Source organism: Pempheris klunzingeri, chromosome 11, assembly GCF_042242105.1.
Source record: "Pempheris klunzingeri isolate RE-2024b chromosome 11, fPemKlu1.hap1, whole genome shotgun sequence".
Lineage (NCBI taxonomy): Eukaryota > Metazoa > Chordata > Actinopteri > Acropomatiformes > Pempheridae > Pempheris > Pempheris klunzingeri.
Window position 1 is genome coordinate 2,799,001 of NC_092022.1, and position 21,508 is coordinate 2,820,508.

General features: G+C 43.0%; 4 protein-coding genes across 8 annotated transcripts in view; 3 read left to right on the forward strand and 1 right to left on the reverse strand.

The window, feature by feature from the left end:
- Positions 1 to 413: 413 nt before the first annotated feature.
- Positions 414 to 9,940, forward strand: sars1 (seryl-tRNA synthetase 1). The gene is made up of 11 exons (XM_070839125.1): positions 414 to 576; positions 1,672 to 1,742; positions 1,899 to 1,979; positions 2,064 to 2,222; positions 3,596 to 3,739; positions 3,951 to 4,106; positions 6,121 to 6,342; positions 6,469 to 6,598; positions 7,197 to 7,354; positions 7,450 to 7,579; positions 8,832 to 9,940. The coding sequence occupies exons 1-11, from the start codon at positions 441 to 443 to the stop codon at positions 8,999 to 9,001; spliced, it is 1,557 nt and encodes a 518-aa protein (XP_070695226.1). The 5' UTR covers positions 414 to 440; the 3' UTR covers positions 9,002 to 9,940.
- A 327-nt stretch (positions 9,941 to 10,267) lies between these two features.
- LOC139210106 (PTB domain-containing engulfment adapter protein 1-like) lies at positions 10,268 to 12,170 on the forward strand. 2 transcript variants are annotated; one of them, XM_070840075.1, is made up of 7 exons: positions 10,268 to 10,358; positions 10,456 to 10,529; positions 10,799 to 10,870; positions 11,088 to 11,183; positions 11,297 to 11,434; positions 11,538 to 11,642; positions 11,744 to 12,170. In XM_070840075.1, the coding sequence occupies exons 2-7, from the start codon at positions 10,482 to 10,484 to the stop codon at positions 11,804 to 11,806; spliced, it is 522 nt and encodes a 173-aa protein (XP_070696176.1). In that variant the 5' UTR covers positions 10,268 to 10,358; positions 10,456 to 10,481; the 3' UTR covers positions 11,807 to 12,170. The 2 variants fall into 2 exon arrangements, with proteins under 2 accessions (XP_070696176.1, XP_070696177.1); XM_070840076.1 differs by having other exon boundaries at positions 10,281 to 10,358; positions 10,449 to 10,529.
- Positions 12,171 to 12,310: 140 nt separating this feature from the next.
- On the forward strand, positions 12,311 to 17,103 carry tmem106c (transmembrane protein 106C). Its single transcript, XM_070840074.1, has 8 exons — positions 12,311 to 12,450; positions 12,686 to 12,928; positions 13,154 to 13,217; positions 13,344 to 13,503; positions 14,556 to 14,696; positions 15,446 to 15,495; positions 15,799 to 15,852; positions 16,812 to 17,103. Exons 2-8 carry the CDS (start codon positions 12,715 to 12,717, stop codon positions 16,978 to 16,980), a joined length of 852 nt encoding a protein of 283 aa, XP_070696175.1. The 5' UTR covers positions 12,311 to 12,450; positions 12,686 to 12,714; the 3' UTR covers positions 16,981 to 17,103.
- A 2,828-nt stretch (positions 17,104 to 19,931) lies between these two features.
- tns2a (tensin 2a) overlaps positions 19,932 to 21,508 on the reverse strand; it is a 51,112-nt gene continuing 49,535 nt past the window's right edge. For 3 of the 4 annotated variants that reach the window (XM_070839003.1, XM_070839001.1, XM_070839005.1), the window contains exons 26-28: positions 21,315 to 21,383; positions 20,984 to 21,013; positions 19,932 to 20,635 (exon numbers count right to left, since the gene is read on the reverse strand). In XM_070839003.1, coding sequence (XP_070695104.1) covers positions 20,497 to 20,635; positions 20,984 to 21,013; positions 21,315 to 21,383 — 238 coding nt within the window. In that variant the 3' untranslated portion in view covers positions 19,932 to 20,496. The remainder of the gene's footprint in view (positions 20,636 to 20,983; positions 21,014 to 21,314; positions 21,384 to 21,508) is intronic. The other variant, XM_070839004.1, reaches the window with a different exon arrangement.

Sequence of the window (21,508 nt, forward strand, 5' to 3'; positions counted from 1 at the left end):
AACATGAGTTTTCTATAGACCAAAGCTGTTTCACCAGATTAATAATTTTCAGGAGATATTCTACATTATGTACTTAAATTTCATGGGTGCCAATAATGATGGCCAGGACTGTATATCATTAAACTATGTATAATTTGTGACATTTCTTTATGACTCAGTGAGATTGGCAGGAGGTATAGCCGATGCTGTAGGTTGCCAGGCCTGATGGAAACCCGCGATATTTTTGCATGCAGAATATCTAGCAGCGACCAACCCCATTCGATTAGCACTTAAATTGCTTTTGATTAATTTCTTTATTATGAACTTCTTATGTTTGCATTGGGAACAAGTCAGACTGTGATTACGGATTAGTGATCTTAATGAAGAGGACCTGGCAACCCGCTTGGAGGAGTCATCGCTGTGAGCTCCCCGAGCTTCTCTCTGACAGACAGCGTGGAAAGATGGTGCTCGACCTGGACCAGTTTCGCACCGACAAAGGCGGCGACCCCGAAGTCATCCGCGAAACTCAAAGGAAGAGGTTTAAAGACGTGGCACTCGTCGATAAGCTGGTCGCCGCAGATACAGAGTGGAGAAAATGTAAGAGCCTTTTCATTTCTGCTCTTTCAGCCACACCAAGCTAATGTTAGCGCGGTGGCTAACGATGCTAGTGTTAGCCTAGCGTCGGTGCGTTTTCCATTGGAGAGGAGCTCACGCCAAACTCCATTAGAAATCTAGTGTTTTTCATTGTTAGCATGGGAGTTCAGTCAATTGTTTTATCCTACCCGTGGCACTGAAGGACTTTAAGGCATTTTAAGGACCCAGTCTTCTATCCGGCACCTTGAAACGCTAAAAATAGCTCTAAATGATATATATAATGTAATGAATTGGCTTGGCATCCTCACGCTCTCCCACCGCAGTAGGCAGCGTCTGCTACACTGCAGTGGAAGCGATTCAGTTCATAAAGTTAACTAATAAAATAGTTTGCTGTGCTTATTGGCGCTTTATATTAATGCCGTATTTACTAGTGGACATTATTTTAACACAATGCAAAAAGAATTTCTTTGTACTGTGCATAAATATTTGTTAGTAAGCCGGGAAACAATTTATAGCCCAATTTGGATGAAGTTTGGTACGATGTCATCTCAGAGGAAGCGAATGGCTAATGTTGCATCATTCAGCGCACCCCAATGAGCCATATGGTTACCCTAAGCGTAGTCACTTAATATCAGGTTTCTAGTGCACTGATGCTATGTGCTTAACGACATTTAACCAGGCATTACCATGCTTTTAGGGGACACCTACAATACAAAATGCTAATGCTGGGTTAGCAATGTTAGCAATTCCGGGTAGTAACGTGCAATCTGATGCAATCCCAGCCAGCAACATGTCAAGCCAACCTCGCCCTGCAGTGCAGCTACAGATGGTATCATTGCAATCCAGTATAATATCTTGAAGGATTTTGTCAGTGCATTGTTGCTTCTATTGAAATGAATGAAGTAGCCAGTTTGTTAACATTGTTGTCATCGTTTTTGACTGCATGTGGCTGAGCTGTTACTGACAGCAGCATCAGGTTATTATTGGTGCTACTGCAGATCACACACACACACACATGCTCATAAGCACAGCCCCCCACCCCCCCACCCCCACCCTCACCCTCGGTGCACTGATTGACTGTGATTTGCCCCCTGACAGGCCGCTTCACTGCAGACAACCTCAACAAAGCAAAGAACCTCTGCAGCAAGAGCATTGGGGAGAAAATGAAGGTACGGAAACATCAGGACACTAACTGACTGACTGGGTTGTTGCTCAAAAGTGCTCATGTAGCCCAATATTGTAAGTAAGTGTCCATGAACCAGACCTGACAGGGAGTTTATCCTTTTGAATTGTATTTTTACCTCCTTTCTTTGTTGTGAATGCAGAAGAAGGAACCTGTTGGGGAGGATGAGTCTGTCCCTGAAGATGCACAGAACCTGGAGTCCTTATCAGCTGAGACACTATCGGTAAGACAGACTCTAAGGGTTTATCCACACCTGCATGGTAGCATTTGTCAAACTGTTTAACTTGTTTGCATTTTTCTGTGGCAGGCCCTGACGGTAACCCAGATCAAGAAGGTGCGTGTGTTGGTGGACGAGGCAGTGGAGAGAAGCGACAGTGAGAGGATGAAGCTGGAGGCGGAGCGCTTCGAGTATCTGAGGGAGATCGGCAACCTCCTGCACCCGTCTGTACCCATCAGCAATGATGAGGTGGGTGGATCGATGCAGATGTGGTTCATGTAGAGGCTCATTAACGATAGCTGTTTGGTGCAAGAAACAAAAACTGAAATATTTTACCTACTGGGAGTCCTCAGATTGTTTGGGGGATATTAAACAGACTTAAACTTCCTTGCAAACTTTGTCTGCAGTTCAACTGCGCTGCCAGACAGAAGACAGAAGACCCTGTAGTGTAAATTATTGATGCTGCTGCACTCTATTAAAAAAAATATTGTAGAGTAACACTTAAGCCAAATGTTTGTACAGAGACCCGAGCTTTTGTGCATTATAACAATAACATTTAGAAAATGGACCTCCCCAGTCACATCTTGGGGTGGCTGTGGCTCAGTGGTAGAGTGGGTAGAGAGAAGGTCGGGGGTTCGATCCCCAGCTCCTATGGGTCAACATGTCGAAGTGTCGTTGGGCAAGACACTGAACCCCAACTTGCTCCTGAAGCATGGCCTCGGTGTGTGAATGAGTATGAAAGTATGAGGATGAAAGTCTCCTCCAAACTACATTCCTCCTGTATGAATGATGAATGAATGATGTGTGAACGGGTGAATGAGGATGTCATGTAAAGCGCTTTGAGTAGTTGAAATAACTAGAAAGGTGCTATACAAATACAGACCATTTACCATCTTTCTGCGCTGCTATCTTACATTCATCCAGACACATTCTCCAAAAAAAAAAATGCACCACAGGATTTGATCACAGGTATATACCCATATGTATATAATCAACCATATATTATACATTTTTAATTGTAATTATCCGTTGTTGTGTAATGTAGATTAAAAAGGCACAATAGAAATAGAATGTGGAGGTTTTGAATTAGTTAATGCTTCGTAATTCTTCCATGTTTAACTTGACTGTAGCTGATGGTTTACATCTATGGCGACGTTGTTGAAGGACTGCATCTAATACATTTTTCCACCATCAGTTAATCTATAAATGATTTAAAAACAAATGTATTGTCTGTGAAAGAGTAAAGAAACAGCACACGTCACAATTCCCCCGGAGATTTAGATGCTTTTGTCTTCATGCTGAGAATGACGTTTTATTTAAAGGAAGAGTTTGACATTTTGGGATATGCTTATTTGCTTTTGTGCCAAAAGTTAGATGACTGGATGAATACCACTGTTGTGTGTACGCTTGGACAGAGCCAGGATTAGGCTGCTTCCACTCTTTATGCTAAACTAACTGAACTAATTATCTCCCCGCTCTAGCTTCCTATTTAGCAAACAGATGTGAGAATGGTATGAAAAATGGCTGATCCCCACATTTTAGAAATCTGAGTGTGTTTTTTGCTTAAATTACTTATTTAATCATCAGCATTTTTTGCTCTCCCCGTTGTGCCCTCCTGACAGGATGCAGACAACAAGGTGGAGCGCACCTGGGGCGACTGCACCGTCCAGAAGAAGTACTCCCACGTTGACCTGGTGGTCATGATTGATGGCTTTGATAGCGAGAGGGGGGCTGTTGTGGCTGGGAGCAGAGGTTACTTTCTGAAGGTGAGTTCAAATGTAACATCCAGCGCACAAACAAGCAAACCGCTGCAGACAAGCACAAACAGAACAACATTCTTTCTACTTTTAAGCTTTTTTTTTTTTTTCTCTAAGCCTTTATCTCTTCAAAAGAACAGTCGTGACTGCCATTTTGCCTCCTGACCACAAAAACAGAAACCAGCTGCTTAGTTCTTTTCCTCTCCTCTGTTGTGTTCAGGGGCCCTTGGTGTTCCTGGAGCAGGCTCTGATCAATTACGCCTTAAGGATCCTCCACAGCAAGAATTACACCATGCTCTACACGCCCTTCTTCATGAGGAAAGAGGTCATGCAGGAAGTCGCCCAGCTGAGCCAGTTTGATGAAGAGCTTTACAAGGTGCAGCGCTTTTACTGAATTCCTCAACTTTTTCTCTTAGCTTGTAATTAACTTAATAAAGTGCTGTCATGTAGAAAAAACTCAGCTGTGAAGAGCGACATCCTGCAACGTTCAGCAGCATAACAATGAGAAGAAATTATTTAATGAAGCTTTTAAACAAACCACCAAGTAAAATCATTGTTTTGGACTGAGATGATTAGATGTCCACATACTTTTGGCCATGTAATGTAGTTGTGTTTACTAATGTTTGCCATATCATGATACAAACTAAATATTCTTCTTATTAATATTGTGATATTCAATGTTAACCATGTCACCCAGCCATAACAAACAATATACACTACTCACAAAAAGAAATTTATGTAAAAAGTGAATGCTACAGTGATATTATATCATGAAAGTAGGACATTTAAGTAGAAGCATGCACTGGTCATTTCTTCATCTTAAACAATTTATTGAAAGAAAATCTACCAACAGTGGTAGGTATACCACAACAAAACATTTTCAGTGTCTCAATAAATTGGGATGTGGCCAAAGGACGTCCACTCCTCTCCTTTCTGTGACTCTTCCAGTCTCTGTATCACTGTTCCAACCTCCTGATGACACTCTGTGACCCTCTAAGCTCAGTGAACACCTCCGTCTGAGGACTTCCTGTTTGAAGCCTCCAGTGTTGAGGTGCTGCTGATCAACTGTTAGGTGTCGTCTTGGTCTCATGATGTCAGAATGTGAACAGCAGGATGAGGAGGACTGTTTAAATACCAATTCTAACTGAAGCAGGAAATGTATTGGTGGATTCATGGATCAAACCTGTTGTGAATGTTGCTGTTAAGCTTCTTGTTAGAGAACAGCAGCTGGTGCAGAAAGTACTGAAACACTGAACAGTTGGACATGTGCATTCAAAGGTTTAGAGAAGGTCACATTAAGTTCACCTGGAAAGGTTAGAATGCATTTTAGGTTCATCCTGAAATTTCACCCGAAAGCCGAATATCCCTAACTTTTTGGGAGTAGTGTAACCTGTTTAACAGCACATTAATGACGCTCCTGCCTTCTTCGGCTGTTTTTATTTGATTAGCCACAAGGGAGCGCCTTTCCCCCAGTCTACAGAGACAGAGCAGCCACAACAGAACCAATTTTCTACTTTGGCCACGACTTGCTATGCTAACACTGACTAGCGGACCTACTAAAGCTTGGCTTGTGGGTGCTGAGCCGTAATGTTAACCAAGTGCAAAAGTAATCGGTCCTAAACTACAAGCAACCAACCTGCTTTTTTTATGGTCTTTAAAGGATAAATCCAGTATTTCCAAACCTGGCTCTCTTAGTTTTAAATATTTTGGGTTTGAAATGACTGGCAGGTACAAAAACTGGTGGAATTTGTCCAGTGGATCGTCTCCATCGGCAGCAAAGAACAGGCGCCGAACAAGATATATCGACTGTATTTTAATCTGGTGGGGCAATTGTGCCGAGTTTGTCCAGTAAAAGTGCTTGTTTTTGCCACTGACAGGTTCAGACTGTTACTCTAAGTGTCTGACAACATTACAGAAAGGATCCCTACAGAGGCAGACCTGGAAGATCCTTTTTGTTTAACCAGGAACAGCCTTTATATCACCCAGGTCAAAGCCACCAAACTCCATTGGCAAGAATAGTAGTAGTTGCTGGCATAGCGCTGTCTTGACTGTTTAGTTTGTTTGTGTTAATGTGTGACTTTGGTCTTTTAAAAAGTTAGTTCAGATCCACCACAATATTTCCTTAACACACAATAACACTAACAAACTAAACTATCAACGCAGCAGTAGACCAGCAAACCCCTTGCTCTGAAAAGTATTAAATTACCGTTTTCGTCAGTGGAGTCTGGTGGGCTTGAACAGCGCAATACTACAACATACTGTTTCTGGTTAAACAAAAATCTATTTTCAAATTCAATGACTTTCCAGGTTTTTTCTCGACTGCACGAACCCTACAAAAGGATTTCTCTCAATAACACCTCCCTCTCAACCCATGTCTGTGTTTACCACAGGTCATCGGTAAGAGCAGTGAGAAGTCAGACGACAGCTCCATCGATGAGAAGTACCTCATTGCCACCTCCGAGCAGCCCATCGCTGCCTTCCTCAGGGACGAGTGGCTCAAACCCGAGGACCTGCCCATCCGCTACGCCGGCTTCTCCACCTGCTTCAGACAGGAAGTGGGGTCCCACGGCCGCGACACCCGCGGGATCTTCAGGGTGCACCAGTTTGAGAAGGTTGGTTGTTAGCCAAAAGTAGTATTTATTTACTTTTCACTGTCATTGAATGGGATGCATAACTGATTTGTTTTTGGCAACAAACATAATGATGTTGTAATACTGTTGCTCCTTGCCTCCTTGTAGATTGAGCAGTTCGTCTACGCGTCCCCGCATGACGGCAAATCATGGGAGATGTTTGATGAGATGATAGGAACGGCAGAGGAGTTATATCAGTCACTAGGAATCCCTTATCGCATTGTCAACATTGTCTCTGGTAGGTCCCACACACGAGCTTGCTTGTTATTGTGTGACGTAATTGTTTGAAAGGGTTGGTTCAGATCCTACACAATATTTTGTAACACACAATAACACAAACAAACTAACTGATAGAGGCACCAGTAGACTAGCCACCCACTCGCTCTACGAGGTAAAATGACAGTGGAGTCTGGTGAGTTTAAAGGGATCCTTTCTGTAATGTCGTCAGACACTTAGGGTTTGCTGCTTTTCTTTATACGACAGTAAAATGAATCTATTTGGTTTTTGGGCTGCTGGTTGGATGAAACAAAACAATTCAAGACGTTACCTCAGGCTCTAGGAAAGCGTGGTAGGCATTACTCACAATTTAAGAGATCAAATGATTTGAGAAAATAATCTGCAGATGCTGCCCTGTATTCTTACTGTAGTACAGCAGACTCCGGTTATAGGTCTTTATCCAGTGTCTATAATGATTTATAGAGAATTTGGAGCAGCCAGGAGGTTTTGAGGGTTTCCACCTGTCGTCTTCTTAAAATCTTTACAGTAAACTATAGCTGCTGTTATGGAAGTCTGTTTTTTTCATGATACCGGCTTTTTATTAACTACTGTCATCGTAGGTGCCCTAAATCATGCAGCCAGTAAGAAGCTGGATCTGGAGGCCTGGTTCCCCGGCTCTGGAGCTTTCAGAGAGCTGGTCTCCTGCTCGAACTGCACCGACTACCAGGCCCGGCGCCTCCGCATCCGCTACGGACAGACCAAAAAGATGATGGACAAGGTGAGAGCACGAAGACGAAAAAAAATCTGTCCCACAATGCCACCCTGGCCTTGTGTACTCTTAACACACTTCCTCTCTCTCCGTATGTCACATAGGCAGAGTTCGTGCACATGTTGAACGCAACCATGTGCGCCACCACACGTGTGATGTGTGCCATCCTGGAGAATTACCAAACCGAAGAGGGCATTGCTATTCCAGAGAAGCTCAGGGATTTCATGCCTCCTGGTAAGCTGCGCTGAATGGTGTCGACATCCACAGTGGATGTTGCCACAGTGACTCGAGTTTGACTTTATATCTTGGTTTTTAGGAGTCAGAACTGACATTAACCTCCTCGGATTAATCACAAGGTAGTCCTGCTCAAATGTTTATACTTTATGGTCTATTTGCCTCTAAAATGGACCATAATTTCCTAAATGAGCATCATGTTTTGTTGGAAAAGAATTGAAAGAAGCCGATCGAGGCCAGAAACTCATTTGGAAAATGTTTACTCGTTAGAAATAAACTCGTTATCTCATAGACTTCCATCCTAAGAGCCTTCTGCAGCAGACAGTCGCCCCCTGCTGGCCATCACAAAGAATGCAGCTTCTGCATTGGCTTCCTTTTCGTAGGCAGAAGCTACGTCCACTTCTTTTATACCGTCCACGGTCACATCTGAATGAGCTGAGACGATGAGCCACTGTTTGTTGGCTTTAATTTTGGACTTGATATTAAAAGAAATTGTGAAATTGCTCTCCTGAGTCCTTTGAAAAGTACCTACAGCTAAACATTCCTGTTTTTGGGGCAGCTTCCAAACCACTTACAAATGAAAAATGAAAAAATATTCATCCAAAATTCATGAAAGTTTCGGTTTGTGTGTCTGTGATTAACAAACGTGTTGACTTACCAGTGAAAAGTGATGTAGTCTTGTGAGAGAAATAATCATTTGACTATGAAAGTACAACATTGATGTTTGTTGATCGTTAAAACTGTGACTTTAGCGTTGTTACACAACTCAGTTCAATAGAGGAATGTCTCTACTTTGAAACAGATAAAATACCTGTAATACACAGCAGCTGATAAAAACAGATATGCGTCGTGTTGCGACATCTTTTAATGGACTAGTTTGACGTTTTTGGAATCGTGTTTTCTTGCCAGAAGTCAGATGAGAAGACGCGAACCACTCTCCCATCTGTGCACTGAACATGAAGCCACAGCCAGTTAGCTTAGCTTAGCATGAAGGCCTTAAACGGGGGTGACACAGCGAGCCTGGCTCTACGTGAGGTTTAGAAATCCAGGTACCAGCACCTCTTAATTTGCACCTAATGTTCCCAGCCTGTGTGTTATGCTAAGCTAACTGGCTGTAGCTTCATACTTAACGTACAGCTTTGAGAGATGTCTCATCTGACTCTGTATGTACTCCCCCGAAATGTTGAACTACTCCTTTAGTGCTTCTGTGGTGTTTATGTCTTTTCTTTTTTTTTTTTTTTTGTGCCTCCAGGCTTGACGGAGATCATTAAGTTCGTGAAGCCTGCTCCTATTGATCAGGAGGTCGCTAAGAAGGCAAAGAAGCAGCAGGATGGTGGAGGGAAGAAGAAGAAGCAGGGAGGAGGAGGAGGAGACCAGAACCTGTCCAACGCCATGGACAACATGTCCGTCAACAACTCGTAGACTCCAGCGAGCGACGACGCTGCCGCCACGCCAACCGCTCGGATAGAAACCAATGAGATAGAGCCTCGCGTGTAATTGATCAGGGGGTCGGTTTTGCTGTTTCTCTTAGACTAAAATCTCCCAAATTGGCACTTAACGTTCTCCTTTCCCTATAACGAAGGCCGGCTCTATCCCATCTGTGTCTGTCTGGAAGGGCGCCGCGCTTCATCTCAGCTGTTCCTGCCCTCGTTCACATGAAGCCCACTGAAAAAAGGGATCTCTCTGTTCTCTTTCTCCCATCTACAGCTCACCTCAGAGTCCATCGACCACCCGTCTGTCTGTCTGTCCCTCCCTTTCTCACATCTGCAGCGACACTGAGCCTAAAACAAACAGATAAACCTTCTTCAGCTGTTTTGTGGGACGGAGCAAGTCGATATATTCAGAATCAGTAGCTTCGCTCCCGGCTTCCTTCTCAACGGCCGTTAGTGCATTTCTGTGGCTGCCGTGTTGTGCAGGTTAAAACCACTGGTTGTGCACAGATACGTGTTTGGTTGTCACATTTCTGGGGATCTGTATCAGTGAAAACGACGGATCAATGACTGTCTGACATCTGCATTCTTTGGCTTTTTGCTGAGACCAAAACCTGCATCTCCTCTGTAAAGTACTTCACGTCTGAAATGCCTTTAAGATTCATCTAACCGCTGTCGTACAGAGCGATCAGCTATTCGTCAGTTTTAGGCTTCCCTTCATCTTGTCTCTGACCATCATCATCATCATCATCATCTCCGACCACTGTTTCTTGACATTATTATTGACCTTACCGCTGTTCACTAGCTTATGATTGAGACATGGACATTGTCTGTATGCCCTTGCTATATAAAGATAAATATATATGATTGAGCATCGATGACGTGGCACTCACTATTAACACATATTAAATACAGTTGATATGGAACTTCATTTTGTGTGTCTTTTAATTCTTGTTGCTTCGAATGTAAATTCCCAGTTTGTTACTTAAAGCCTGTACTCAAGAAAGAACTCTAAACAAACCGGAAACCACATTTTTCTTCCAGTTCATCATTTTCTGGACCTTTTTTTTTTAATGCAACCATTTGTTTCTCAGCCTGTTTAGCTTCCTTAAAGTCTAAAGAGCCCTCAAACATGCTGTTCCTGTCAGAACACTCTTTTTTCACAGTCTTTGTGCCTTCGATGGATCATCAGGATGTAGCGATGACATTTCCAGGCGCCCTGGATATCTGATAAAGGGGCAATAAGGAAGATGCACCAGTTACTGATTACCTCCAATAGACTTTACACCCGTCCGTTTGTAATGCAATAAGAAGCTGATTCACACTGGCTGAAGTGTATTTACAAAAAGGTAGGTTTAATTTACAGTATTTCTTTTAATGGTTTAGGTGATTTAGTCATTTATGTGTCTCTAAATGTCTAAAACCCATCTTCACGTCAGCCTGCAGGGTGTAGTTTGGTACCAGGTGTTAAAATGATGGACGCTCTAGAGGACGATAATGAGATCTCCTTCTCAGTAAAGGTAAGATCTGATTCTTTCTGATTGTAGAAAATAAAAAAAACAAGGAAACGTCTGTGTGTAACAGCTCCGTTTGAATGTTTGACTGGACTTTCAGATACATACTTGTATGAACAGCATGGATCCTGCAGTAGATTTAGTCTTAATGTCAGTCTTTCATGTCAGTGCTGTTTTTTTTTTTTTTGCTGTGGGGACACAAGCCGACATTCAGGCTTGTTTAAAACACCATTTTTGCATTTTGCTTTGTGTGTGTTTCTTTCTCTAAACTGTAGTTTCTTGGCCGGGTTGAGGTGGTCCGTCCTGATGGATTACAGATCCTGGAGGAAGCTGCTCGGAGCCTAAAGGTTGGCAATCACATCCTGTTTTAGCTTCAGAGACGAGACTGGATTTGGCACAAGAATGATAGCCAGAGGAACATTATGTGCATGTGTGCAATGCAGCTTTCTCAAAAGCTAAAATATCAAAATGTTGACTTGCATGCTGGGATTCTTCTCCACTTTAAGACTCATGTGTCGGCTTAAAAGATGCAGAAAGAATCAGCCCGTCCCCTCTCATCCCTAGACTCAAGATCACTCCTCAGAAAAGGCAGCGAAGAAGAGCAAAGTCCATCTCTTCCTCTCCCTGAGTGGGATTGACATTTTGGAAAATAAGACCAAGGTGTGTGACAGAAGTGTTCAACTTATCATACCAGCCCAGCTCATAAACTTTAATTCAATTAATAACTGAATTAAAGTCACTTTTAATCTCCTCATTGCCTTCCCTCCCCTCAGTTTCTGTTGTACTCCTGCTCTCTGTCCACTATTTCCTTCTGCGCCGTCCTGCCGTCTTCACCCAAAGTCTTCGGCTTCGTGGCCAGACACCCTGCAGCAGACGTGTACCACTGCTACCTGTTCCAGAACAAGAAGTTTGTGAGTTTTCCCAGTGCTGCATAACAGCTATGCATTTCCTACAGGTATGTATGTATTCAGCTTTTCAAAGCCTAAGGCGTGACTTTTCTCAACCCTTCCCCAGTCTCACGTGCTGGTCTCAGTTGTCGGGGACGCCTTCCGGGCTTCAAAGAAGGAGGAGAGCATCCGGGGAGGACGAGACCTGATAGTGGAGGCCCTCAGACATAAAGTTAGCACCACTTTGCATTTCACACCACTCGCTCCAAATGTTCGTCATGTCCAGTTGTGCTCTTTTACACAGTTGGCCCTTCTTTGTTTTTTTTCTTTCAGAATAAAATGCTGCAGAGGGAGAATGATGAGCTGAAGAGGAGGCTTGCAGGACAGATTAACTGACTTATAATAATAATAATGATGATGACAAATTTAGTGATGTTGTTTTGTGACACTTTTTTTTTGCCCACTTTTGCACTTTTTTTCTGCCCTCATCCACAACAGTAGGGGGCAGCAGTGAGCTCCACAAATGTCATCCCTACCAACAAGTGGGCGAGTGCGTTCAAGTGCTCCTTTTAGAGTGTGGGGAATCTTTTAGATCATCCTTATTTCGTCCATGAGGAAGCAGCGAAAGTCTTAAAAACGACAAGGAGAGACGAAACAGGCATGATGAGGGAATAACTGTGACACTTGTATAACACCTGAGAACTGATAATGTTTTTAATGGCTGCGACCGATGATAGAAGAAGTGCTCGCAATTGGATAATAAATGTACTTATCATATTGGTATTAGTGATCAAACTTGTATTTGTTTTTATTGCTTGACTTACTAAAATATTTCATGACGCACCTGAAGCTATATAAACCACCTGAACGCACCAACGCCTCACTAAATGAGTGGACTTTCGAATTGGCGAATCTACGCAGGGGACCTGAAGGCAGCACAACATGACTGTAAACTTTGCTGTGACAGAGAACAGAAAGCAGAGAGTCCGCTGCTCTAAAGCGACTTTGGGATGGAAACATTGACTTTTTGGGTCTAAAAGGTGAGTGAAGTTTGTGTAAATAAGCTAACAGACGTTACAGCCGGCCACAGTCGTCGGTAGCTTGCAGCTAACTCGTACAGCAACCTCTGTTAGCTAGCACTAGCTAGCTTACAGACGCCACCCCGAGCATCGTTTAGCCCGCTCGGCTAACTTCAGCAACAATTTCACTGTCAGCCGGTTTAATAGAGACATTTATCACTAAGTGTGCCTTGTTTTTGCTGCTATCCGCCCTCAGACGGGCAGTAGTCGGCGGGGAAAGCCGCCATGGGGACGCGGTGGTCTCGCAGCGGCAGCAGCCAGCCACTCCTCCCGGAGAATCGGGGCTCCGGGCGGGGAGGAGAGGACAGAGACTCCGATAACGAGTCCCTAGACGGGCTCGGCAGACTGGAGGACATCGCCCAGTTTCCATACGTGGAGTTCACCGGCAAGGATAGCATAACGTGTCCGACATGCCAAGGCACCGGGCGGATACCCTCAGGTGAGCTAGAGACTGCTACCAGTGCAAGTCTGTCAATCAAACTGCTATTTAAGAGCCTTAAGCAATGCAGCTTCATTAACCAGACCCCTAATAATAAAGCAGAAAATAACTCGTCTTGCACCTGAACATTGCATGTGTTCTACTTAAAGCATAAGAATCTGCATGTTTCCAAAATGTACTCTCTGTATCAGTATGTGACATGGTCTGCTATCTCTTTCCTGATAGAACAAGTGAATGAACTGGTTGCATTGATCCCATACAGTGACCAAAGGCTGCAGCCCCAAAGGACGTGAGTCACCAAACCTAATGAAGCTGTGTACTTCTGTGCATTTATTGTCTCTGCTGCTCAAAATCAAATCACAGTTTCTGGTTCATGAGTGACAGAGAGGACCTGCGTTTGTGTTTTCGTTGGCAGGAAGCTGTATGTGGTGCTGTCTGTCGTGTTGTGCCTCCTGGCTTCTTCGCTCGTGGCCTTCTTCCTCTTCCCTCGGTCCGTGGTGGTGGTGGATGATGGGATACACTCGGTGACAGTCCACTTTGACCACACCAACATGAGGGTCCTCATGAACATGACGGTAGGAGCTCCTGCACACATGCTGCACACACAGTATTTACTCACTTGGGTAGGTTCCCCTATTACACTGTTTAATATAACAGTCCTGCAGGAAAGGCTCCGTCCATGAAGATTGTAATGTGCAGCTTTTATTAGAACTGCTTAGTGATCATTTTCTTGATTAATAGGTTTAAAATATCAATCAGTGTTTCCTGAAGCCCAAGACGACGTCCTCAAATGTCTCGTTTTTATCACAACCCAAAGATATTCAGCTTACTGTCAAAGAGGAGTGAAGAATCTAGAAAATATTCACATCCAAGAAGCTGGAATTAGAGAATTGGGACTTTTTTTTCCCCTTAAAAAATTACTTGAACTGATGAATTGATTATCAAAATAGTTGAGAACTGATCAGTTAATCTCTGCAGCTCTACAGTATAAAGCTACACAGTTAAACTCAACATCAACACAACCTGCCGCCTCAATCTGCACCTCTCTTCAACAGTTTCCCCAAAAACTGAACATTATAACCTTCATGTATTTAGTTTATAATAATCTGGCGTGTACATACTGAATATCCTGAATTCCACGCACTTTTCAAGCTGCCAAACGTGCAAATGTTTTATCCTCAAATGTGCAGACTGGATGGTTTTCTTTCTCATAATGAATCACTGAATATCAGTGGGCTGTGGACTTTTGTTTGGATAAATCAACAATTTAAATGTGTCCGCTGGGGCTCTGAGAATTATTAATTACTATTTTTCACAACACAACAAAGGATCGATCATTTTAACAAATAATAATCATGAAAATAACTAACAGGCCTAATCCTAATGCAGAGAAAATGTTCCTATTATTATGTTTTAATGTGATACAGAATAATCTCAGGATTTGCACCGGAAGTGTATCAGAGCAAATCTCACAGCAGCTGTGCTCTTTGTGCCTGAATAGACTCGGTTCTTGCACATTTATCTAATGTTTACCTGTAATCCAACACGGTGTCGCTTGCGAGACCTGATTCCTTCTCCAAGCTTCTGTTGTGTCCATTAACTTCATTATTCACCTGGTGTTTCTCAGAGCACTCTGAACCTCAGCAACCCAAACTTCTTCTCGGTGCTGGTGCAGAGCGTGAACTGCCAGGTCCTTTACATGAAGACGGTGATTGGGACCAAGCAGCTAGACAACGCCACCACCATCCAGCCGCTCAGCGACAGTCGGGTAAAGCGGAAAATGCACTTTCAGACTCAGTCAAGTTCATTTCTCACGTGTGGTCATTTAAAGTACAAGCAAAGTGAAAAGTAATCCCACCTTTTCTTTCAATTTGTGAAATAAATACAGTTTAAATACAAAAGAAATAGTAATAAATGTGTTTGATCGATGTAACTCATTAAATACACTTTGACACATTTTAAAATAAGATTTATTTTGTTTCTTGGTAAATATCTCTTAGTGTACATAATAAACCCCATCGCTGGGTGGTGCAGACACCACAGAGCTTCCTGGTCCAGAGTTCAGTATGAAAACACACACGTTATCACTGTAAGGCGTGCCTGTTACAGGATGTGGTTTCTGTTCGGTAACCGTTTTGTGTACGAGCTCCCAGCTCTACTTGCACAAACTCTCCGGCTGAAGGGTTAAATGCATGACGACACTGGTGCGAGAGCAACGCACACTCTTACTGACTTTCAGCCGCAAACTCTACGTGAATGAGGCTGCCGTTGTCCTGCGTTACCAAATCTCACCAAAAGAAGAAAACCAGTTTTCATGGGATTTGTTGACAATAATCAGCCTCATCCTTTAAGCGTCTTAAGCCCTACACTATCAGATACAGAGATGTTGTGTTTTTGCAGTGTCACTTGGGTTTTATTACCGTGGAAGCTCAGTGAAATGTTTTGAGGTTGTCCACATCGGCTCTAGATAGCAACACGCTGGGCTTTGCTGTTGTGTAACATGTCCATCCTCTGCAGGTGAACTACACCGTCAGTGTGGAGATTGGCAGCAGTGCACCCTACGTTTAGTAAGTGTCTCTGCCTAAACTTTGTCCAAGCTGCTCGTCAGGCTCAGTCTGTAAAACATCCCCTCTGAGCCACAGAGGACATTTCACCGAGGGCACCTCTCATGACAAGCACAAACCCCTTTAGTGCCCCTTTAACTTAAAACCAGCACGTTAAGGAGTTTTTCTGTGCGACTATTTAAGATGCATGTAAATCCCACAAAGGGGAAATTGTGGCATTGACTGGTATTTATCTGCTAATGATGTTATATGAACTGCAAAGTCGGTGTTCCAGTTTAACAATGTAAACCTTTGTGTCTGTTTCAGTGCCTTCTGCACCATGCCCAGCGTGAAGGTCCACAACATTGTCGTATATATGCAGTAAGTATCTCTTCCCCTTGAGAAAATCCTTTATTTTTAAAATGAAGATGTTTGTTTTTGTCTTGTTACTTCAGTTATGTTTTTACTTTGGTCATCACTGGAGTGGCAGCAGCATTTAGATCCTTTACTGAATTATAAGTACTGATGCATCAGTGTGAGAATCCTTCATTAGCAGTAAAAGTTCAGTATAATGTGTGTGAACAGAATCACTGCTGTGCTTGACTGCTGTATAAAGTTTTGGGCAATTTGATCTTCACAAAAACTCCCATAAAGACATTTATGTCCCCAGATCCTTTGCACAATAACAATAATTAAACCTGTTTTTAATCTAGAAAGGATTTGAAATGAGGAGATTGAACTAGAATGATGAAAAATGTGACTATAGAGAACAGATTTTCAAAGAACAAGAAAGTACAACTCTAAAAACTCACTGAACCATTTGTCACTTCTTAAAATCTTTTTTACATATTCAAAACTTCTGAAGTATCGACAGCTGTCAGATGAAAGCAGTGGAGCAAAAAGCACAATATTTCTCTCAGAAATGTCGTGGAGTAGAAGTGCAGAGTAGCACATAACAGAAATACCAAAGCACAAGTACTTCAAAACTTTAAGTCCAGTTTCTGACTAAATCTTCTTAGTTATCCTTCTTTTTTGTCATCTTGTGCTCATCAGCCAACTGGCAGCTGTGTAAACATGTAGCAGGTCATGTTAGCCACATAGGTGATCGCTTGTGTTAAAGTTTTTGCATCTTTACTGTATTTTTAACAAACTCTTCTTCCTCTTGGAAAAATAAGCATCATTTGTCATACCGGGCATGACTTGAGCTCGTTCTCCCCGCTAGCTGTTCATTCTTCTAGCAGAGAGAGATCACCTCTGTGCTCACATCATGGGTTTCTTCTGTCATTCATTGCGATCAGCAGCTCTCTCCTAATTTCCCATGTCGTCTTGCCTGTTTTCAGAACCTCAGTGAAAACCTCATACATGGTACGAACATCCCAGAACAGCCTGGAGGCCTATCGCTACATAGACTGCGGCTCCAACACCACATACCACCAGACGGCCAAGCAGCTCAGGCACCTCTCCACCACCCGCTCACCAGCCAAGGCTCCAAGCTCCCCTGCACTGTGACAGGAACACGCACTGGATCACTTCTCGGGAGGAGGTGGGAGATCTTAGTGTACACTGCAGGAGGGAAGTGGACAAAAGCCACCAGCACCAGCCTTAAAGCCCACACAGAGTAGGTAGTGCCAAGTGAATGTTGTGAAAGGTCTTTTTTTTTTTTTAAACTGCACACTGGTTTTCATTAGACAGCCCAGAGGCAACAGATAAGTGGTTTTGTTGTGGTTGCTGTTAGATATGGATATTTCCTCACTTATATTTTTTACTTATGATCTCCTGAACTCATCACATCTAAAATCAGAGTTTAAAAAGGCAGATTTGCTCTTTCAGACCTGCTGACAGAACGAATGTTGTCGCGGTGAAATTGAACGAGCGCCCTGTTCTGGAAACGGGACAAAAGCTTCTTTTCTTTACAGCTGACATTCCCAGCTGACTTACGAAGCGTCACTGACCGCATTTTAGCCACAGCTTTAGTTAACTGCTGTCGTTACATCGTTCTTCAGCATTGCTTGAATGACTTTTTCGTATCATAGCACTGCGTTGACTGAAGGCTGCTGGGAAAAAAGGAGGAAGTGGCCTTCGACTTCTTGCACCTTGAAACTGGGACAAAGTGTTAAACATTCTTCCTCTTGCTGTGTTATTTAACTGTTTTTGACGTGGGAAATGGCATTTACACATCCAAGATATCACAGATGTTTTTAAATGAATTGCTAAGTTATTTCTTGGTGCCTCTAATCACAGCAAGTCTAAGCACACTGATTTTACATTCAGGGTTGGTATTGGTTCATACAAGTGTGACGGAGAGGAAACGGACTACTTTTCTTTTTGACGTGTCAGTGAAGCTCAGGTGTTGTGACCTAATCACTGATCCTGTAACTCGCTCTATCCTCGTGTAAGCTCTCAGTCTTTTCCTCTGTGGCTCATCCATCTTCAAACGTCTCGGTGGAGGATTTCAGAGCTTGATAGAGGATGACCGAATCATCTCTACCTTCTGCCACAGGGTCTGATCTGTGCAGCCATCTCTGTCATGAGGGTCAAAACAAAGTGACAGATTGTGATTTGATTTTTTTTCTTTTTTTTAAGGGAAAGTTGTTTGTAAAGGTGCAAACGAAAGGTTTTACCAGGATTTTAAAAAGAAATACAGTATTTACTGTCATGCTTGGCTATAATTCTTAAAGATATTAAAGGGAGTTGTGAATAAATAAAATTAATAATAAATATCAGTGCTTGTTTCAGAATCTTCTTTTTGCAGACAATAAATCATCGATCGACTGACAGGAAATAATCAGACTATATTGATCATTCTAGTATCGTAAACTGGCCATTTGAACCAAAAACCCCAAAGCTCTTTAGGTACCACATCATTTCAGTTTAATTCCATTCTTCATTTTGTTGCATACAAAATAGCATAATAACCTTTTCAAACAATGTCCTTTTTTATGTCTCATACACTTGTCCTATAGCTGCATGTGAAAATATATTACTACACAATATAGAGGTCAACAAGAAAACAGACCACAATATATTATCGCTGTAATACAAGTAGTGTTTTTCTTGGTTTTTACCAAACAATGCAACACACTAAATAAATGCATAGTAAACGTACAAGAAGCAATAAGTACAAAAATATAGCTGGATAAAAAGCTTATTAATACACGAGTGCTTTGTCTTTGGTTAAGTATGTATGTCTGTAGGCCACGGCCTTGCCTCTGTGTGTGTGTGTTAACCTTCTGTTAATATCTGTGTGAATACGCTTCAGAGTGAATTTGGCCACAAGTTGTGAATGAACACCAAACATTTGATGGCGGTGGTGCGTTCTAACACTGGACGTCCTCCCTCGTCTAGCTTTTTCCCCGTTTCACGTACGCTTCCTTTTTAAAAGTGGACGTAGCAATACCTTACACATGAACCTGAATACCCTCGACACACCAACACCCTCGGCACACGCGCGTCACTACCTCGCACACACACTCATTAAAAGTTAAAAATCTCACATTCGTGTTTGCTTTCATCAGAGTTATGTCTCTCTCTCTCTCGCTCTGATTATTAAGTGCATGTGAGTGAAAAAAAACCACGATTGTCTGTTGTGATTATAAAAGGTGCTGTTGTTGGGCTGAAGGCAAGAGTGGCTGGAGATATGCTGTATATACATCTGAAGACCAAACTGAATTACATCATCAGGGCTTTGGTCACTTTTTTTATACAAAGAAAAACAAGGGATTTGTGGAACAACGTAAAATATAAACACCTGCTGTTTTTAAAGGCTGTTATCGTGGCTAAATGTTGAACATTATGGGGCCTTGTTGCCCATCAAAACAGTGCAAGGAAAGATCCTCTTTGGAACCGCTCCACACAGGCTGTGTGTGTCCTCTAAGCTGCTTTTAGATCTTCTGTCATTGTAATGCGCAGAACACCAGTCTGGCCCGAATAAGACGAGCTGCATTTAGCCCTCAGTTAACCAGGGGCCTGTATCGTTGGGCTTAGTGTGGCTCTCTGTGAGCTACGTGGCTTAACTGGTACCACAGTGCTGGTTATGAACTCTGGGCTGTTCGATCCAGCTGTGAGAGCGCCTACACGTTCCTGAGCCCTCGATTGATCCCATTACTCACAATGACGAGCTGATTTTTGTTTTGTTTTTTTTAAGTAACAATGTTTTCAGGGGCTTTTAAGCTCAAATATTCGTAACTGTCGTGACACTCCACCACCGACAGATGAAATGTATTGATGAGTATCCAAAGATAACAAAGCTACACCTACTGTGGGACTGTTAAATATTCTAATCAAATATTTAATCAACATGTTCCACACTTTAGAATCGGTGTGGAAAATACTTTATCATTTTTTTTGACAGTCGGCTTTAGCTGCTTTTTCGTCTCATGATGAGCAAAGTCTACTGATTGATACTTAAAGTTTGACAAAGTAAAGTACAGCTAATTGATAAGATCCATCTGACTTAAACGTTTAAAATGACTGATCCCATTAACAGACTACTAGAATATAACAGACTTACTGTTATTCATTAGAAAGTTCGCTTTACTGTGAACTATTTTTTTTTGTCCATGTTAGGATCTTGTAGGAATGATGACTCCAGGTCTGGGGTGGGTTACCGTGGTTACCAGCTTTGAGGTACCAGAAAACCAGAGTTAAGATAGCAGAAAGAGTCTGTCTTCACGATGCAGGCCCCTGGTAGATGCAGCAGTAGATGCTCTGTCCTTGGAGGAGTGGTAACACTATACATCATGGCTTTTTTTTTTTCCCTTCTCCTTTATACTCTATGAGGAAATTGAAGTGTAGCGTTAAAATGTCAGCTAACCCTTTTAAGAAACGGGGGGACTGTTCAGAAGCAGCAGGGACTAAGAGCTGTCCTCAGAATGTCTTTACACCAAAACTAAAATCTTTGACGGAGATAGCATTAATGTCATCGCTCCAATTCAGAGCACACGAGCAGCGGCACGAGACCATTACTGTACGTGAAAAGCCTCCGTCAGGACTACACGCTGCGTGTCACTGCCCCCCCCCCTTCCTCTACCTGCGCTGCGACAGCATGACCTTGTTGATAAAGTTGACGATGGCAGAAGCAGGTTGTTCGGGGTCCAGCTCGGCAAACAGGTGGCAGACGTTCTCCGCCAAGCTGCCCGGCTTCTTGGCTACGAAACCAAACACCCTGGGAGAGGAGGAGACCAAAATATTTAGAGTTTGTCTTGTAAGTAAGACAGTAACGTGCCTTTCTAACAGCCTACAGGGTGAACTACAATGGCAGAATTAGTATTATGTAATATGGGGTCATGTGAGACTTGATTTTCATTGTTAAATCGTTGTTAATGGTCGATAAATGCCGAGGCTCTGATGCCATGCAGAGGCTCTGATGTAGCCGACCTCTCAACCACGGGGCGAGTCGACGCACCCTTTTCAAAATGCACACGTGCACACACACACACACACACACACACACACACACACACACACACACTCTTCCTTTCTCTCAGTCACCAAGCACAAACAGAGCACTTACTTAACAGCGCCGTTGTCTGAGTTAGTCCACCTACAGCCGAGAGAGAGAGAGAGAAACCAGACTCAGACACACGGGCAGAGCCGCCAAACAAGCCGATTCAGCCTCAGCCAGCATGCTCGCACACACTCACCTACACACACACACACACACACACCTACACGTGCTGGCAGAACAGACGTACGGATCCATGCGAGACTTCACGGCAACAAATGCAGTGGAAGATCACGGGTGACTGATTGGAGTGATGGGTGTGTGATTTCTGCAGGTTTCTGAGTTAGTTATGGTTCCAACTACAGCTGATGGAGTGGAAGAGGATCTTTGAACTGCCTACCTCCTGTCCTTGGGGTCGATGCTGCTGAAAGTTACGCTGTTCACCGGGTAATGTCTCCTGAAGAAAACCCTGGAAGAGTAAGACACACATTAGCCCTGTAGCGACGGTGCTGTCCATCATGTATTGTTTATTAGCTAATAATGACTAGTGGGTATTAAAGGTCACAGGAAGGACAAACTGTGAGCGCTGAGGAC

What these genes read in the sequence shown, in the direction of transcription:
- sars1 (XM_070839125.1), top strand. Translation starts at nt 441, where the DNA reads ATGGTGCTCGACCTGGACCAGTTTCGCACCGACAAAGGCGGCGACCCC. An exon ending in TATCAGCTGAGACACTATCG is followed by an intron (nt 1,980 to 2,063) that starts GTAAGACAGACT and finishes TTTCTGTGGCAG; the next exon opens with GCCCTGACGGTAACCCAGAT. An exon ending in TTGATGAAGAGCTTTACAAG is followed by an intron (nt 4,107 to 6,120) that starts GTGCAGCGCTTT and finishes TGTTTACCACAG; the next exon opens with GTCATCGGTAAGAGCAGTGA.
- LOC139210106 (XM_070840075.1), top strand. Translation starts at nt 10,482, where the DNA reads ATGATGGACGCTCTAGAGGACGATAATGAGATCTCCTTCTCAGTAAAG. An exon ending in AGATCTCCTTCTCAGTAAAG is followed by an intron (nt 10,530 to 10,798) that starts GTAAGATCTGAT and finishes TCTAAACTGTAG; the next exon opens with TTTCTTGGCCGGGTTGAGGT. An exon ending in TTTTGGAAAATAAGACCAAG is followed by an intron (nt 11,184 to 11,296) that starts GTGTGTGACAGA and finishes CCCTCCCCTCAG; the next exon opens with TTTCTGTTGTACTCCTGCTC.
- tmem106c (XM_070840074.1), top strand. Translation starts at nt 12,715, where the DNA reads ATGGGGACGCGGTGGTCTCGCAGCGGCAGCAGCCAGCCACTCCTCCCG. An exon ending in AGCCGCTCAGCGACAGTCGG is followed by an intron (nt 14,697 to 15,445) that starts GTAAAGCGGAAA and finishes CATCCTCTGCAG; the next exon opens with GTGAACTACACCGTCAGTGT. An exon ending in AGCAGTGCACCCTACGTTTA is followed by an intron (nt 15,496 to 15,798) that starts GTAAGTGTCTCT and finishes TGTCTGTTTCAG; the next exon opens with TGCCTTCTGCACCATGCCCA.